The 17790-nt window shown below is 37.3% G+C and overlaps 1 protein-coding gene and 1 long non-coding RNA gene across 12 annotated transcripts in view; one reads left to right on the plus strand and one right to left on the minus strand.

Moving 5' to 3' along the window:
• The window catches only part of NREP (neuronal regeneration related protein), a 44213-nt gene extending 41848 nt beyond the window's left edge, over positions 1 to 2365 (plus strand). For all 11 annotated transcript variants that reach the window (XR_011168339.1, XR_011168340.1, XR_011168344.1 and 8 more), the window contains one exon: positions 136 to 2365. Coding sequence is in view for 4 of the 11 variants with exons in the window: in XM_069088195.1 (XP_068944296.1) it covers positions 136 to 261 (126 nt within the window). In the remaining 7 variants the exon portion in view is untranslated. The remainder of the gene's footprint in view (positions 1 to 135) is intronic.
• The window catches only part of LOC138161364 (uncharacterized), a 46725-nt gene that overhangs the window by 13039 nt on the left and 15896 nt on the right, over positions 1 to 17790 (minus strand). The gene's annotated exons all lie outside the window — the stretch shown is intronic.

Consider the following 17790-nt stretch of genomic DNA (forward strand, 5'->3'; position numbering starts at 1 on the left):
CTTAGCACCACACCCAGAAATAACTGGCCGTGTAACCTTGAGCAAGTTACTTAACCCCAATTGCTTAAAAAAAAAAATTTAAAAAAAGAAATGTTGCTAACTCTCTGTGTATATGTGTGTGTGCTCACATTTCAGGAGAATGCCCCTGTTCCAAGGGAAGTTAATCGAAAAAAACAAGATGAGATTGCAGCTGCATCCCTGATTCTGTTCAGTGGCGATGGACACTGTTCCACAAGAATCAATTACCTCTACACTTTTTAATCATAATTCCTCCATTTGTATTACATATGATGTATGGGTAATGATGAAGTCATAGTGTCATATATGGAAATTGTTTCTGTGTAAATCATCAAGTATAAGAAGAAACTATGGGACTCTGAGCCTTCCTTTAGAGAATTACAGTGGACAAATATGTATCATAAAATCAGTTTTTAATCATTCTGACTAAAGTGAAAATTCAGAATTTCACACTGTGAATCCATGTTTACAAACATTACAGGTGGGCCTTCAGGCCTGGTTCTCTTACAACATTGTTTTCCACTATTCACATTCTCACTGCTCGTATGCAACTGGTAAATTTTTACTTTTCACTCACATAGCTCCCAACTGCTCCTTGCAGAGGCTGAGAGTCCCCATTTTCTTTTTCATTTAGATGTAACAAGCCTAGTAGTTTATGTTCATCAATTGTCTGTATATCTCTATATTTTACCCATGTACTCTTTTGATGTATAGAAGTAGTTTGAAACTCATTGTTTCCTTGTGGTAAGTGATTGAGATGCTGCCACAGGGTTTGAGACACTGATGAATGGTGCTATTTTGGACTTTAAACATGCTCCTTGGCAAGGTAGCTCTGATGGAGTTATTTTTTTTTCCATGTCCTAAGAAGGTGTTGGTACTTTGTTTTCTTGAATGTTGTTCTTTAGACTGGACTGACATGTTTTCTTGTGTCTTCAGTGTGGCTTTCTTATTCAATGTTGTAGGGAGAGTGAATACTCCTAAAGCCCGTGAAGCACTGACATTACAGCAATGTGCTCATAATATGCAGTTGTAGCGGGAGCAACCACAAAATGTAATTTACTTATAAATCTCCTCTCTGTACCCTTGCCTGCCTAACTTAGAGAAAAGAAAAGCAATAATTTTACAACGGTTTTTATGCAACTCTTTTTTAAAATTACTATTTGGGAGACATTTGGAAAAGGGGACAGATTTTTAAATGAGCTCTTTAAAATCCATAAGAATATGACAATTACTCCTTCCTTTAAAAATTAAAATGGAATGTCTCATTTTTTTAAATGGCAGAACAAGTATTGGCAGTCTTATCAAGATGTAGATTTTACATTTTTGTTCTTGTTCCCAGTGAAACTGACAAAAAGTAAACCAGACAATACCATCTACTCATGAAATGTTGTGTTAGCCACGGTCTGAAAGCCCACCTTAATTTTTTTTATATAACTCTGTCTTTTTAGCTCTTCCTTTGACAGGGCAGGCCTTGTTCTGAACTGTTTAGCTTTTGACTGTTAAATCCCACTGCATGCACTTCATTTCCTTCTCTGCCTTTTCCTTCCCACTCTCATTGTATCCCCTTTCTTGTGCATTCCCCCAACCCTCTTTTTCTTAGTTTAAGTTATGCCAGCTGTGCTGTATATAGAGCAAGAAATCGTATTTAGCAGTTGTGGCATTTATGAATTGTTGCAGTTGTGTATTGCTGAAAATGCAGGCTTTTGTAATGTGATCTTTAATAATGCACTACAAGTATCCATTGTATTTTAGCTATTTTAGTAGGGTTTGTTCAATAAATATGAAAACTGTAAGGGTAACTAAGTTGACTTTGCTCATCTTTGAGGAGACCTGCCACTGAAAGCTGTGTCTTGGTATATCCATGTTACTTCATATGTGCCAGATAAAGTGATGGGCATAAAAATACCAAACAACTCATCTCAAAGATGTTGAATAAAGTCTGCTTTTTTTTTCATTTCCTTTTCTCTTTCTTTGTTATTGAATATCTATATGGGTAGGAAAAAGAAATCTGAAGATTTAATTTGTTTTGAAAAATTACACATAGAATCAACTCTATTCAAAGACCTACAGACCTGCCCATTTCTGATTCCCTTGTCTCTTTGATTACATGTACTCTTTCTTCTCATTTCTCCCTAACTCTAGTCCCTGGATTCCTGATGCCCTCATCCTCTTTCCTTCTCTCTCTTTTATGACCTTCATTCCAAGATATATGAAATAGAACAGCTCCATTTTTGTACTGATGTTTTTATTTTATATCTTAATTTCCCAATATATTACTTTCCATTCCTGTCCCCTTCTAACAATGAAAGAGAAATTTTTTAAAAAATCAATAAAACCAATACATCAACTAAGTCTATCAGTATATGATTTATTCTACCTTTGTAGGTCTCCCACTTCTTCAAAGAAAGGAGAGAGATGCATTTTCATTTATCTTTTTTGGGGCCAAGCTTGTCAATTATAATTACAGAGTTTTAGGTCTCAGTATATTTTATTGTTGTTCTTTTCATTTACATTGTGGTGGTCATGTATATTGTTTTCATGGTTCTGCTTTACATCTATTCATACATGTCTTCCTGTGTCTCATAGTTACCATTTCTTATGACTTAATTACCCTGTGAGTAATGGGCAATATTCCAGTATATTCATCTACCATCATTTGCTTAGATGTTCTATAATTAAGTGTGCATCTGCTCTGTTTCAAGTTTGGACCTTTACCTCTAACAATGACCTATATAGAATTTACACTTTGTAGTGTCAGTGTTTTAAATATAATAACAACCTTGTAAAGTGGGTAGTGTAAACATTGTTGCCCCCATATTATAAATGAGGAAACAGGCTCAAAAAGGTTAGACTCAGAATCATACAGTTGGTAAATGTCAGAGCTGAGACTTAAAACCAGTTATCCTTTTGAAGTCAGCATCATTCTCAAGGGATGAAGTGTTCAAGCAAAGGAAGAGTATGGGGGCATTTGGGCCTTTCTGAAACCTCTAAATGCCTCTGGAATTATAGGAACTGTCAGTTGCCAGTATTCTTTTAGATCATGAGAAACAGTAGAAATGAATGGATCTGGCTTAAATAGCATGTTAGTCACTTTTCCATTATGGATCTAATGAGATATCCACAGATGGTCCTAAAATAGTATTTTAGCCAGTGAATTAGATCACATACGTTCAAGAAGAAGAAAGGATCTCAGAAGCCATCTACATCAATTTGTACCTCATTAAGAATCCATTTTGTAATATGTTAAATAAGTTATTATCTAGTCTTTGCTTGATGATCTTTAGTGTGAGGGAATTCACTACTTCTTAAGGCAATCTATTCCTCTTCTGGACAGTTAGTTCTATTAGGAAATTCTTTTCATTGAAATGCTTTTGTTCCTTCTACCCATTACTTTTAATTCTTTCTGCTCAGGCCAATTAAAATAATCCAATCCCTTTTATACATGATAGTACTTCATATACTTTTGAAGACAGCATCATGGCCCTCAACTTGTTTTCTCATCTCTAGGCTAAACATTCATAGTTTCTTCAATGGATTCCTTTGTGATAGGGACTATTCTCTCCTCCACCATCCCGGTCACCTTCCTCAGGTTGCATTCTGGGTTGTCAGTATTCTTCCTGAAATGTGGTGCCCAGAATGAATGAACAAATGAAAAAAGTATTTTTGAGTACTTCCTATATGCAGATTGCTATACTAAGTCATGAGTATGTAAATAGAAAAGATAGTCTTCACATTCCAATAATAGTGGAGACAGAACATATGGAAAGTTTTCAGGTATAAATCAAATGGGAAAGTCCCATGATCCTTATGGTGCAGCAATAAAACAAATGGTAATTCTTGTTTATTGTCATTTTCACTGACAAATCACATCAGTTTCTGATGCTGAATCCTTTGACAAACACATATGACTTTGGTGACAAGAACTCTTCTTTCCAGGCTCTGAGCAACTGTAGCCTCTGTGTAAGGAGTTGCTTCTAAGGATGATGTCTTTGGGCATCATGGTGGGAGCATTGCTATTTCCATGGTTTCTGGGTTCAGGGTCCTAGTCTTATCCCTATCAGGCTCTTAGAGGGTATGGTAGCTGAGGTGGTGACAGTGGTTTGACTTACCTATCACATGCTGCCTCATCTATCTCAGGATGTCTTGCTACTTCAACCAGACTGGCCTGCTTGCCCTCTGGGTGTCAGGTGCTTGTCATTTGGTGGGGATGACTGACACTTCACAAGAGTTACTTCCTAAAATTCTGGTTGTGAGAGCCAGCCTGGAAGCGCTGGTAGTCTGGGGAGTCTCCCCAGGTTTTTGTGCTTATCTGCCTATTGGTGGTGTTTGATATTCAGATGTGGCTGGTGTGGTAACGAAGGTGGATCACTTCATAATTTTTCCCCCCTCAGGAAGGACTGTGAAGACTGGGCTGAACTATACACAAACACTTATGTGTGATGCGTGACTTGTTTCCTCCATTCATGCTTTTGCTTCTTTGTTGTGCTGAGGGGAGTTAAAATTACAAAACTCTTTGTCCAAATCTTGACAATATTTAGCATCTGAGTACTCAGTTCACAAAATATACCTCACAGCTGAACTTCCTTGTCTGCCATAAGTGTCTAAAAGTGTCTTCTTTTCCCTCAACCTTAAAAATCTTTGTCAGAGAAGAAACGGGTTCGTTTTATTGCCAGCCAGACCAGGTTGGATTTATAGTGCTTAACAACTTACAAAACACTTTTTCCTCAACATCTTCATTTTACATATAGTGGTGGTATGGTATGGAGCTATGCTGGTGAATGGAGTTTTGGAGTCTCTTTGACTCCAAACACATAAATGGATCAGGTACACTCCCAGTTATTCCTTGGTTGCCTTTCCCTACCAGAAAAATTGTTTTCCTTGGAAACTATGCCCCAGGAAACAATGGGGGAAAAACATAGCATAAAGGCTTCCTTTTCATTAGTCACAGTGCCACCCACCCACCACCTGGCCAGAGCCACCAAGCTTACTCCTGGAGAAAACTCCCAGTTTCTGAGTCCCCACCCAGAAAACTGTTCTGTCAAATACCACAATTGTAAAACTATCTCTTGCCTCCTCCATTGTACATGATTTCTCTCTGCTGATTTGAGCAAGGCTACATATAATTCAGCAATGCAATGGTTAACTATGTTTCTGATACTGAATGACAAGGAAAATAAGCACAATTTAAAAAGCTTTAGGAAGTCGGCACTCAACCTCTTGGAGCTTATATGGAGGTGGAGAGGGAGGGCAGTCATTCTGTTCAGTGCTACAAAATGCGTTTCGATACATTTCCTACAAGAGCTCCTTTACTAGAGGATCTCAGAGGTGACCCTGCTTCCCCCATGGCTTTCACTTTCCTGGTCTCCAGTTTGTCAGAACCTGTTCTCACTTTTTTTTTTTTAAGAAGGCAACTGGGGTTAAGTGACTTGCCCAAGGTCACACAGCTAGTAAGTGTCAAGTGGCAGAGGCCAGATTTGAACTCAAGTCCTCCTGACTCCAGGGTCAGTGCTCTATTTACTGCGGCCACCTAGCTGCCCCCTGTTCTCACATCTACATATTGCTCTTGTTGTGGCACTTGGCTTCAGTTGCCTACTGTCTCTAAAACTTATCAACAATTAAGGAGGTTCTGTTCCTCCACCCTTGGTAAGATGTTCAAACTTGAAACAACTGATTGTAAGGAAAATCTTCCTTATATGTGAAAGACAGTATCCTATAGTAGATAAGAGGACCAAACCCCGAGTCAGAATGATCCTGTTTCAAGTTCTTCTGCCACATGCTGTGTGGACATGGGCAATTTATTTTAATTTCTTAGTGCTCCAGGTAGCTATAAGATTAGTAAGTGGTGGAGCAACTGATATTCATTGGCAAATGGAATTTTTTTCATTTCAGAGTTCCCTGTTTTTTTATCAATGAAATCATGGGTCTGAACAGTAGCCCCCTTCCCCCCCCCCCAATATATATATTTTGCTTTTTGGAAGGCAATTGGGGTTAAGTGACTTGCCCAAGGTCACATGGCTAGTAATTGTGTCAAGTGTCTGAGGCCAGATTTGAACTCAGGTCCTCCTGACTCCAAGGCCAGTGCTTGTAATGTAATGTAATGCCAAGGAAAGGCAACTTCCCAAGGTTCAAAATACCAGCATAGGTGCTCTCCATTTTATTCAGTGACCAACCAAGAACAGAGAAGATCAAAACATGACATCATTCCAAATACAGGAATGATGTTTATTTTTTATTTATTATTTAATAAGTGTGATTAAATAATCTCCAAGTACTACCCCACCCCAGGACCTTCCAATCATTCAATCAATTACAAAGTCTCTGTTCTAAATACTTCTCCACCCCTAGGCTATACTTTCATTTAGCCCACCACAAAGCCCCTCTTCTCAAATGGAGATTAGTTTCCAAACATAAGTAAAGTACCTTCATTTGTCAATCACAGAGCACCAAAAGGTCAAAAGTTCCCCACCCCTGGATCTCAATTAAATCTACCCCAGAGTTACATCAAGTTTAAACACAGCACTTAATACCCAAATGGAGGTCTTTTCTTCATCTTGACATGAGGCAAGTTCTCAGCAATCTTAGTTCCTGGGGAGACAAGGCTTAGCAAGGCCACAAGATACATTGCCAGTCCCTTCATTAATTCATCCTCTGTCTGCAGAACAGTCCTAGAACCCCTGAAAACATTAGCAAAACCCTCTTCCAGGATTTCTGTGAACATACAACAAGAAAATCCTTCTTCAGGGCTTCTGAACCAACAGAAAGGTTCCCAGACCCCTGCAACAACAGCACTGTCCTTCACCAGTGGACAGTATTCACTCTCTGTCTGCAGGACAGTCTCAGGGCTTCTTAACCAAAAGCCAGGTTCCAGGACTTCTTCAACAACAGGACTGTCTTTCACCAGTGGACAAATCTGGCAAAACAACATCAAAACAGACAAAGTACCAGCAAAACAGCCATGTCTCCTCAAAAGTCCAGGGCAATTCAAAGCAGCCACCAGCAATTCTCTTAGTCTCTCTCTCTCCACGAGGTGCTGCTTCCAAAAAAAAAGTTCTTCTGCCTCTCTCTTGTCTCTCCAAATCTACAGTCACCAGCTCCTCCCAGTTCAGGACTTTCTTTTCACATCAACAAGTCCATCCCACAGGTGGGATTAACAAGCTCTGGGTTTTAACACAATCAATTTGAAAACCAAGCCAATACAGGGGAATCTTTAATTGCCATTACTATCACAGTGCTCTATTCACTGCACCACCTAGTCACCCTTATAGCCAAAAATATTAACATTGCTATACCTCAAAATAATTTTTCCAGTAATTTTTGCCATCTAAGTCTCCATCATGTATTTTGAATACTCCATGACTAACTATCTAAAGAATAGACAGTAGAAAGGGACCTTAAAGGTGATCTAACCTAAATTTTACAGATTGGTAAACCAAGGGCCAGAGAGGTGAAGCAACTTGTCAACTTTGAGCAGCATCTAATTCAATTCCCTCAACTGGCAGATATCTCATATAAGTGGCTTGGCTCCTATTTAACTGAAGTCTTTGGCCATAGGCTTTCCACAAAAGGGAAAATCTGCAAATTGTATCTATTGGAATCCTTATTGTAAGATTAATGTTTTAGGGTTTTCATGACTACTTACCTTAAACAAAAATTATACTTCAGTTATCTATGATTTCATCAGATGGATGGTTCCTCTACAGATGTACAGTGCAAAGCTTCCATACCTTATTGCATGATTTACTGAGCTGTTGTGGCAAAAACTATTCCCCAAATCACCAACTGACCACCAACCTCAAGATTGAAATGCATAGCCATATTAGTATGAAGATGGCAATGCAAGATGGTTCTGTGGTGCAGTTTAAGATTCGGAGACACATACAGGTCTAATGTGAATGAAAGGGTTTGTCAAAGAGGCAGATCAGACTCCAATTTGAGGGGCAGCCAATCAATGAAAGATATACTTCTGCACAGTTGTAAATGGAGGATGAATATACCATTGATGTATTTTATCAACAGACAGGAGGTGTTTACTAAGGTTAGAGAACCTATTCCTAGCACCTACCTTGGTTTCCTCTTTATTGAGCATGAATTCCTCAGGGAGAAAACGACTAAGTATGTTAAGAAACTTGCTAGCATCTTGAAATTAAATATTAGTGGGAAGAACACATTTAAAGCAAATAACATCCATTTAATATCTTTCTTAATTTTTACTTTATGAACTGTAAAATAAACCACAATAAGTTTGGAATAGCACAGTTGTTAGAGTAGATTAGCCTTTCTTTGTCAAAAAGAAAAGGGTGATACATATTCTCAGAACACATGATGAACTGCTCAGAAACCTAAAGAAATACTTTTGAAACAAGTAAGAATCATTTCACCAAGCAAAGACTAACAAGAGGTATACACCATTGGGTTTTTCAAATGTAACCAAATGGTTTATTACAAATAGAGCCTATAAAACAGCCAAAATCCAAGTGAAACCAAACCTCAAGCAGACAGCATCCACATAAACCCAGTCAAAAATAAGTGGATGAAGAAGCATCAAGCAAATCTCTGAATCATGCAGATTTGTTTGTGGAGATGGAGGAACTTATGAAAGCAATTTACAGCCTAGTCACTGTCACCAGAAATTTCAAAAGGGTTATCCTAAAAAAGCCTAGGCTTTGTGATCAAGAGAGGTAATGCTTGGAAGTAGTAGAAAGTGCAATGAATCAAGTTTCAGAATTTAGAATCTTCTAAATATCTAATAATATATGGCGTAATGAGTAGAAATATACATCAGAAGCTTGTCATCTTTTATGGACTGATAGATAACAAGTCCTCATACTATTAGTGTACCTTACGATAGTTTGAAGAACTCAACCAATAAACTACACATAATGGGAGAATTTTCATAGAATTATTGCCAAAAGTTATCACAGTACAGCAATGATCCATAAAAGTTGAAGAACAACAGTTTAAGAGATGTTGCCAGACTATTATACTCATAATCTCTAAACAATATGGAATAAATATGGAGACCTAGCAGAGGAATATAAATCGTGTAAGAACAAGATGAAGTAAATATCATTCCTGTTGTTCTACTGAAGTTGTGATAAGGATGCTTTCGGTGAGCCTACAGAGTATCCTATGTATCATTCAACTATTAAACATGTGTTTTATTCACTTCTGCTATTTCATAAAACAAAGAATAAAAGTAGAATAGCTACTTGTCCTGGGATGGAGTCTATCTGAACTCCATCAGATAAGATGAGAAAAATGAAATAATGTCAATTCACTATTATGTAGTGCTTTAAGATTTATAAAACTCTTTGCCTTCAGCAGGAAGTAGTTCTCTCTTGCCTGTCTGGCCATTTTAGAGAGGCTGTAAGAACTACAGTAAGATTCCAGGTTAGGAGGGGTGGCTAGGTGGTTCAGTGAATAGAACACTGGCCCTGGAGTCAGGGGCACCTGAATTCAAATCCAGCCTCAGACACTTAACACTTACTAGCCATGTGACTTTGGGCAAGTCATTTAACCCCAATTGCCCAGCCTTCCCCACTCCACAAAGAAAAAACAAAGATTCCAGGTTAGAAGAAAACACTACAAAGGTAAAGTGGGATAAATAGGTTGGGGAGGTTGGGGAGATTGGGCATAAGGGAAAGAAAGCCAGTGGGAATAGGGCCACCTTAAAAAAAAGATTAAAATAAATTATGAGACATAGTTTTGTGTTTTCAGCCAAAGAGAGTGAGGAGCACAGTGGTGGAAATTACAACATCACAACAAAACAAAATTAGAGATGAATGGAGGAAAATACAAACCTAATTCTCACAACTTTAAACATGAATGAATTAAATAACCCAATAAGATGAAACAGTGACAGACTGAATAAGAAAATACATCACTATCATCTGTAGTGTACAAAACAAGGACAAGGGAGTAGGGAAAATAATTCTACTATGCAGTAGTTGAATCTGCAAAAGCAGGAGTTGTAGTCATACTACCTGACAAATCTAAAAGCAAACATTCAGAAATATAAATACATAAACAGGGAAACTATATTATGCTGAAAGGAATCATAGAGCCACTTCCTCCAATTCATGTAAAAATGACTCTAGACAAACTTTGGAGCTACAGAACCCACAAAGTGACAGAGAGAAGATAACCTCCTGCTGAGGACAGCCCAGCAGGCTGGCAGGAAGGGGCCAGCACAGTGCTCTGGGAGCCAAGCCCAGCCCCACTCAAGCCTAAGGTTTTAGCCTCAGGGCAGTCACAGCCAGCCAATTGCTGGAGGGACTTCAGATCACCAGCAGCTATGATGGTTTCCAGAATTATCAACCCATAGATGCTAAGGACAAAGTGAGAGGTCAGTGCAGTGTGGATCTGGTAGTTTAGGAGTGTGGTCTGGGCTTTACCCCCTGAAGGGAGAAGCCACTGAGGCACCACAGCCATGTAGCCACTGCCATATAGCAGCTTCAGCTCCTGGCTTGAAGATTGTAGGCGGACCAAGAGACCAGTATGAGGGGTAATCACTCCTGCTTGGATCTGAATTGTAGTCTAGGGTGGAGGTTCTAGGGTGTGTGACCAGCTTGCCAAAATGTGTAGAGACTCAGAGAGGGCACCCCAACTAACAGCTCCAGCAACTGCAAAAACCCCAGCAAGTGGGACAAAGCTCCCCTGTCTGGTAGCAGAGTCGTATTGTGGCAAAAAACTAAAAAGTCAAGTAATTGAGTGGCAACATAAGAAAGCAAAGGAAACAAAGCAAGCAGAGTAATCCAACTTTACATTCCTATTTGGGGGACAAAAAGGATCAAAGCATGGAAGAAGAGGAAGACAGTGAAGTCAGAACTCCTGCACCAAAAGCTTCCAAGAAAAATCCGAGCTGGTTACAGGCCATAGAGGACCTCAAGAAGGATTTTGAAAACCAAATAAGAGAAGTGGAAGAAAAATTGGGAAGAGAAATGAGAATGATGAAAGAAAATTATGAAATGAGAGTCAACAACCTGACTGAAGAAAATAACACCTTAAAAAAATAGACTAACTCAAATGGCAAAAGAGGCTCAAAAAGGCAATGAGGAGAAGAATGCCTTTAAAAGCCAAATTTGCCAGATGGAAGAAGAATCTCAAAAGCTCACTGAAGAGAATCATTCCTTCAGAATTAGATTGGAGCAAATGGAAGCTAGTGACTTTATGAGAAATCAAGATACTATTAAACAGATCCAAACAAATGAAAAAAATAGAAGGCAATGTGAAATATCTCATTGGGAAAACCACTGATCTGGAAAAGAGATCCAGGAGAGATAATTTAAAAATTATTGGACTACCTGAAAGCCATCATCAAAAAAAGAACCTAGAAACCATCCTTCAAGAAATTCTCAAGGAAAATTGCCCTGATGTTTTAGAACCAGAGGGCAAAATAGAGGTTGAAAGAATCCACCCATCACCTCCTGAAAAAGATCCCAAAAAGAAAACTCCTAGGAATATTATAGCCACGTTCTGGAGTTCCCGGATCAAGGAGAAAATATCACAAACAACCAGTAAGAAACAATTTGAATATTGTGGAAATCCAATCAGGATAACCCAGGATCTGGCAGCTTCTACACTGAGGGATCAAAGAGCTTGGAATATAATATTCTGGAGGTCAAGGGAGCTGGTTTAAAACCAAGAATCATCTACCCAGCAAAACTGAGTATCATGTTTCAGGGGAAAATATGGTCATTCAGTGGAATAGAGGACTTTCAAACATTCTTGATGAAGAAACCAGAGTTGAATGGAAAATTAGACACTCAGATACAAGAAGTGAGAAGCATGAGAAGGTAAACAGGGAAAAGAAATAAATCATAAGGAACTTATCAAAGTTCAACTATTTACATCCCTACATGGAAAAACAATTGTAACTTGTGAAACTTTTCTCAGTATGAGAATAGTTGAAGGGAATAGAAATATATATATATGTGTGTGTGTGTGTGTGTGTGTGTGTGTATGGTATACATATATGTATTATATATGTCTATATAAGAGGGTACAGGTATACATAGACAGAGGGCACAGGACCAATTTCATAGGAATGGATGATACTTAAAAGGTGAAATTAGGAGGTTAGAGAGGAATATAATGAGAGGAGATGGGGTGAGACAGAATGAGGTAAATTATCTCATATAGAAGAGGCAAAGGAAAACTGTTACAATGGAGGGTAAGAACAGGAAGGCAAAAGGGTATGAGTCGACTTTATTCTCATGGAATTTGGTTTAGGGAGGGAATGACATACTCACTAAATAGGGTATCTCACCCTACAGGAGAATAGGAGGGAAGGGGATGAGAGGGGGGATGATGGAAGGGAGGGCAGCCTGGGGGGGAGGGAAGTTGAAAGCACCCATTTTTGAAAAGGGACAAGAACAAAATAGAGAATAGAACAAGTAGGAGGTGGGAGAGGAGGGAGGCAAATAGTCTTTTATAATATATCCACTATGGAAATGTTTTGCATAGCTACACATGTACAATCTATACTGAATTGCTTATCTTCTCGGTAATGGTGGGTAACAAGGGAGGAAGGGAAAGAATCTGTAATTCAAAGTTTTAAAATCAAATGTTTAAATAAATAGATAATTATTATTTTTATTTTACATGTAGCTGGTAAGTAAGATATATAGGCACCGGGGCATAGAAACCCATCTTACCCTGCTGGAAAGTCGGATGGGGGAAGATATGGGAAAGGGCAGATTGGACGAGGGGATATTCAGTGGGTTTGCTGTTTTGGGGTGGTGGGTAGGGGAAAAATGGGGAGAAAATTTGTAACTCAAAATCTTGTGGAAATGACTGATGTAAACTAAAAAATAAAAAAGAGAGAAAAGAAACAAACAAAAAAGAAATTATGCAAATAACGTGACCAAAATGTCTATATCCTTTGATGCTGAGACTCTGTTACTGGGTCTATACCTCAAGGAAGTCATTGATAAGAAAAAAGTCTCCATGTACCCCAATATGTCTATAGTAGTACTTTTTGTAATAACAAAGAATTAGAAACAAAAGCAAATGGCTTTTAGCGCGGTGAGGGAATAGATTAATAATACAGATAAATAAACATATAAATTGTGGTACATGAATCTAATGGAATATTGTCATGCTGTCCGAAATGATGAATATGATGAATACAGAGAATTGTGGAAAGATCTTCATGAATTGAGGCAGAGGGAAGTAGAACCAAGAAAATAATATATACCATGACTAAAATATAAATGAAAAAAATAAAACAGGTCTCACATAAAAAAATCAAAAGTGAAAATAGCAAAATTATAAAAATCAAGCATCACTCAAATGAAATGATGTTAGAGAACACCCCCAACCCATCCTTTTGTGCAAGTGAGAGAACAATGTATTGAACATTATTCTTATTTTCATAATTTTTCAATGTATTAATCCATTGTGTTTTTTCCTCTTTTCCTTTTCTTTGTCTTTAAAATAAACTATTGCACTAGATTACTTTTGGGGAGGGAGCAGAGATGTTATGGAAAAACTATGATGATATAAAAAACAAATGACATCAATAAAAACATTTTTAAAAAGAAAGAACAGCATGGTGACAGGAAATTGAGTGTTTCATGTTAGGAAGAGCCAAAAGGCCAATTTTGCTGGGCTAGGCTATAGAATCTCTGGGAAAGTAAGTAAGGCCGAGGAGGGAGACTGGCACAAGGTTCTACATCAATGAATGAATCAATCAACATTTATAATTCAAATACTATAATTGTATAAAGAAAGTGCTTCAGAGAGATTATGGAGCACATATAGACATCCTCTATCTGGTACTGGCTAGCTAATGACGTTTAAGAGAAGACTCTTTGGTTGGCTGCAGAGGTATTCAAAAATGCCCTATCTGTTTTTGTTACCTCCTGTATTTGCTTCTTTCAGTGACTCCTTATCTCTTGCATCTGGTTAGAAATAATCCCAAACACAGGAGTTTCAAAAGGCTGGGAAAATGAGTTGTCAGTCTCCAAGGAGTCACAGTCTATGCCAGATTTCACAGCAAAGTACATCAATGTACTGATGCCCCAAGGAACAAGGAGCAACCTTTTGAAGGGACCTTTGTGACCCCATCCCAGTATTAGCTGAAATGAGAGAGCGAGAAAAAACATTTATTAAATACCTACTATGTGCCAGGTTCTATGTAGGTGCTGCAAAAACACTGTTCTTATGTCAGTCACACTGCATCTGCACATAACCTTGGTGGGAACAATACTATGTAGGAAGTGAACTGGGTTGTCTTCTCCCTCAGACACCAAGGTGTTTTAGGTGAGAGTTTGCTCTAAGGTGTGATTGTGTCCTGGGGAGAGAGGGGAATGAGATGTGTGTACTGCCTCTCTCTTTAAAGTAAATATTGATATTAAATGGTTAAATGGAATTGAGGTCAGCATCTCCTTAACTATGGGGGAATATAGCTGGTGGAGCCTTAAGTAAATGGCAGTAGAGATGAGAAATAGTCTAACTCTTCAGGTTAACTTTTGATAATGTAAGGGACAGATATGGGAGACCTGGTCCTGAGATATAAGGCCTAGGATATCATGTTACATACAGGGATTCAAAAGTATATAGTTAAAATAGAGAATTAGTATTATTGACAATTCTGACACACTAGATGCTTCCCCAGTAAAAGAATGGGTTAAGTAAAGGAGCCCACTTTTTCAACTATTATTTGACAAAGATCTAGAAATGCTAATTATATCAATAACAGGAAAAAAGCAAAGACATAAACAAAGGTATAGAAGTTGGCAAAGAGGAGTTAAAACTCCCCATTTGCAGGTGGCACAGTGGTATAGCTAGGACATACCAGAAAATCAGTAAAGGAAATAAATGACATATTAATAACTACATCCAGATTATATGACACATATATGTACACATACACATATACATTATATAGATATATAATATATGATATAAATATGTAGGATATACGTGTTTATGTATATATTGTACATATATTGGATATAAAGTAGTTTCACAAAATCATTAGCATTTCAACACAGTACTGACAAAACCAGTGTTACGAGAATAGTCAAGGGAGCCCATGAATCACTTCCCACAAACCTGGACATATTCCTTGGCTGCTTTCTGTGGGACATGTATTCTTTATAAAGGACATCTATCTTGCTGGGATGATGTAGCAATTCTAATGATATTCATGAAGCAAGGTTGGGATGGGGAGGGTTCTGTCAAAGATGAGTCCTGAGGAGCTGCTTACCTAGGTTCTAGAAGAGGTTCTATAGTGAATCTTCACCTCTTTTTTTGTTTCAATCCAATGTTCTCTCTCCTCTGATCTTCCAACAAGGGAAAAGGGAAGGGATTTCTCTCCTCTTCCCTCTCACTAGCAATGGGAACAAGGACTTGAGATCATATATTTACATATGTCAGCCTGAATTCTTGGTTGCTGGCTTCTTTTTTATTTCTTTTTCTGCTCTGAGCACAGGTCATCTACCACTGATCCTGAGAAACAGACATTCCCATTCCTGATGGTAAACTTATGAGTAAAAAAAGGTATGAGTATGAACAGGCAATAACTTCCCAGCAGGAAGTGACTAATGTCACAGTCTGCTTCTTGGAAAACAAGAGCCCAGACAGGGTACTGAGGCACTAAAGAACTCTGGCTGGCTGACTGAGGGATCTGGACCTTGGGAGTCATTTGGACACATCACATATTCAAGGGTAATATGAAATGTCTGCTCAGCATTTCTGTAAAATGTTTTTTCTTTCTATGGAAAATGTAAGGAATGCTATGGGTTATATTTTTATGTTTTTTCTGTATTTGTTAAATTGCACTTTTGGGTTATCTGTGTCTTAAGCATTTTCTGCAGTGGAAGAAATAAGCTATTGTACTGTATCTAATATTCATTCTGTATATTGAGTACCATTTCTATAATGAACTCTTGTTCCATATTTTGGGGAAATTAAAAAGAAGGCATATCCAAGCTTTGTTTTAGAGACTTTCCAAGAGTTATTCTGGGAATGGTACATGATGAGCGGAGGGTTAAGGAAAGTCTGACCTTCCTTTTCTTTGAAGACATCCCTTTCCCTGTCCCTCCCCTACACTCCAATATGAACTTGGATCTATGAGATTCAACAGAATGCTTTTCCTTGTTAGGGACCCCAGGCTATCAGTCATACTAACAAGAAAGGATAGTAATCAATCAACAAACATTAATTAATTTAGTGTGAGTTAAATCTCACAGTGTGAGATACTGTGCTACATGCTAGAGAAGGAAAAGAAAAAAAGTACCATTTCTAATGAGCTTACATTGTATCAGGTAAGAAAGCATATACATATATTAGTAATATGAAATGAACATCGTAGGAAAATTAATAAAAGAAGGTAAGCAAAATTAAAGGAGAAAATTTCTATCAAAATAACTACAAAATGTATAAAGTACTAAGGCATTAACTAATCATGACACAAGATTTATATAAATGTAACACATAAAAAAGGGCCAGTTTTATGAAAAAAAAAGCCAATAAAATAGATAAAGCTTTGGTGAATTTGATGAAAAAAGGAAATAAAAAAGCAAATTACCAGTATCAAAAATGAAAAGGGTGAATTCACCACCAGTGAAGAGGACCTATTTTGTTCAACTGTAGGCCAATAAATCTGAAATATAAATTGCTTAGATTAACAGAAGAGGAAACAAAATACCTAAAAAACCTCATTTTAGAAAAAGAAATTGAACAAATTATCAATGAACTCCCTAAGAAAAAAATCCCCAGGGTCAGATGAATTTACAGGCGAATTCTAACAAACATTTAAACAATTAATTCCAATACTATATAAAGTATTTTGAAAAATAGGCAAAAAAGAGTCCTACCAAATTCCTTTTATGACACAAATATGATGCTGATACCTAAACCAGGAAGAGCCAAAGCAGAGAAATAAAATTATAGACCAATTTCCCTAATAAATATTGATGCAAAAAATTTTAAATAAAATATTAGCAAAAAGATTAAAGCCATTTATCAGTAAGATAATACACTATGACCAAGTGGGATTTACACCAAGAATGCATAGCTGGTTCAATTTTAGGAAAACTATCAGCATAATTGACCATATCAATTAAAAACTAACAAAAATCATATGATTATCTCAATAGGTTCAGAAAAGGCTGTTGACAAAATACAGTATCTATTCCTAGTAAAAACACTAGAGAACATAGGAATAAACAGAACTTTCCTTAAAATGATAATTAGTGTATATCTAAAATCATCAGCAAGCATTATCTGTAATGTGGATAATAAACTAAAAGCTTTCCTAATAAGATCAGGAGTGAAATAAAGATGCCAATTACCACCACTATATTCAATATTGTACTGGAAATGCTAGCTTTAGCAATAAGAGAAGAAAAAGAAATTGAAGGAATTGGAATAGGCAATCAGGAAACAAAACTATTACTCTTTGCAGATGATGTGTTGGTATACTTAAAGAATCCTAGAGAATCTAGTAAAAACTATTTTAAAAAATTAATAACTTTAGCAGAGTTGCAGGATATAAAATAAAACCCACATAAATCATCAACATTTCTATATATTATCAACAAAGCCCAGTAGCAAGAGATAGAAAGAAAATTCTATTTAAAATAACTATAGACAATATAAAATATCTGGGGGTCTACCTACCAAGACAAACCAAAGAATTATATGAGCACAATTACAAAACACCTTTTACACTGATAAAGTCAGATCTAAACAATTAGAAAAATATCAATTGCTCAGAGATATTCCAAGCTAATATAAAAAAGATAATTCTACCTAAATTAA

Source organism: Petaurus breviceps, unplaced genomic scaffold (assembly GCF_028583685.1).
Source record: "Petaurus breviceps papuanus isolate PSGF00001 unplaced genomic scaffold, PetGlider_PUasm1.0 184, whole genome shotgun sequence".
NCBI lineage: Eukaryota > Metazoa > Chordata > Mammalia > Diprotodontia > Petauridae > Petaurus > Petaurus breviceps.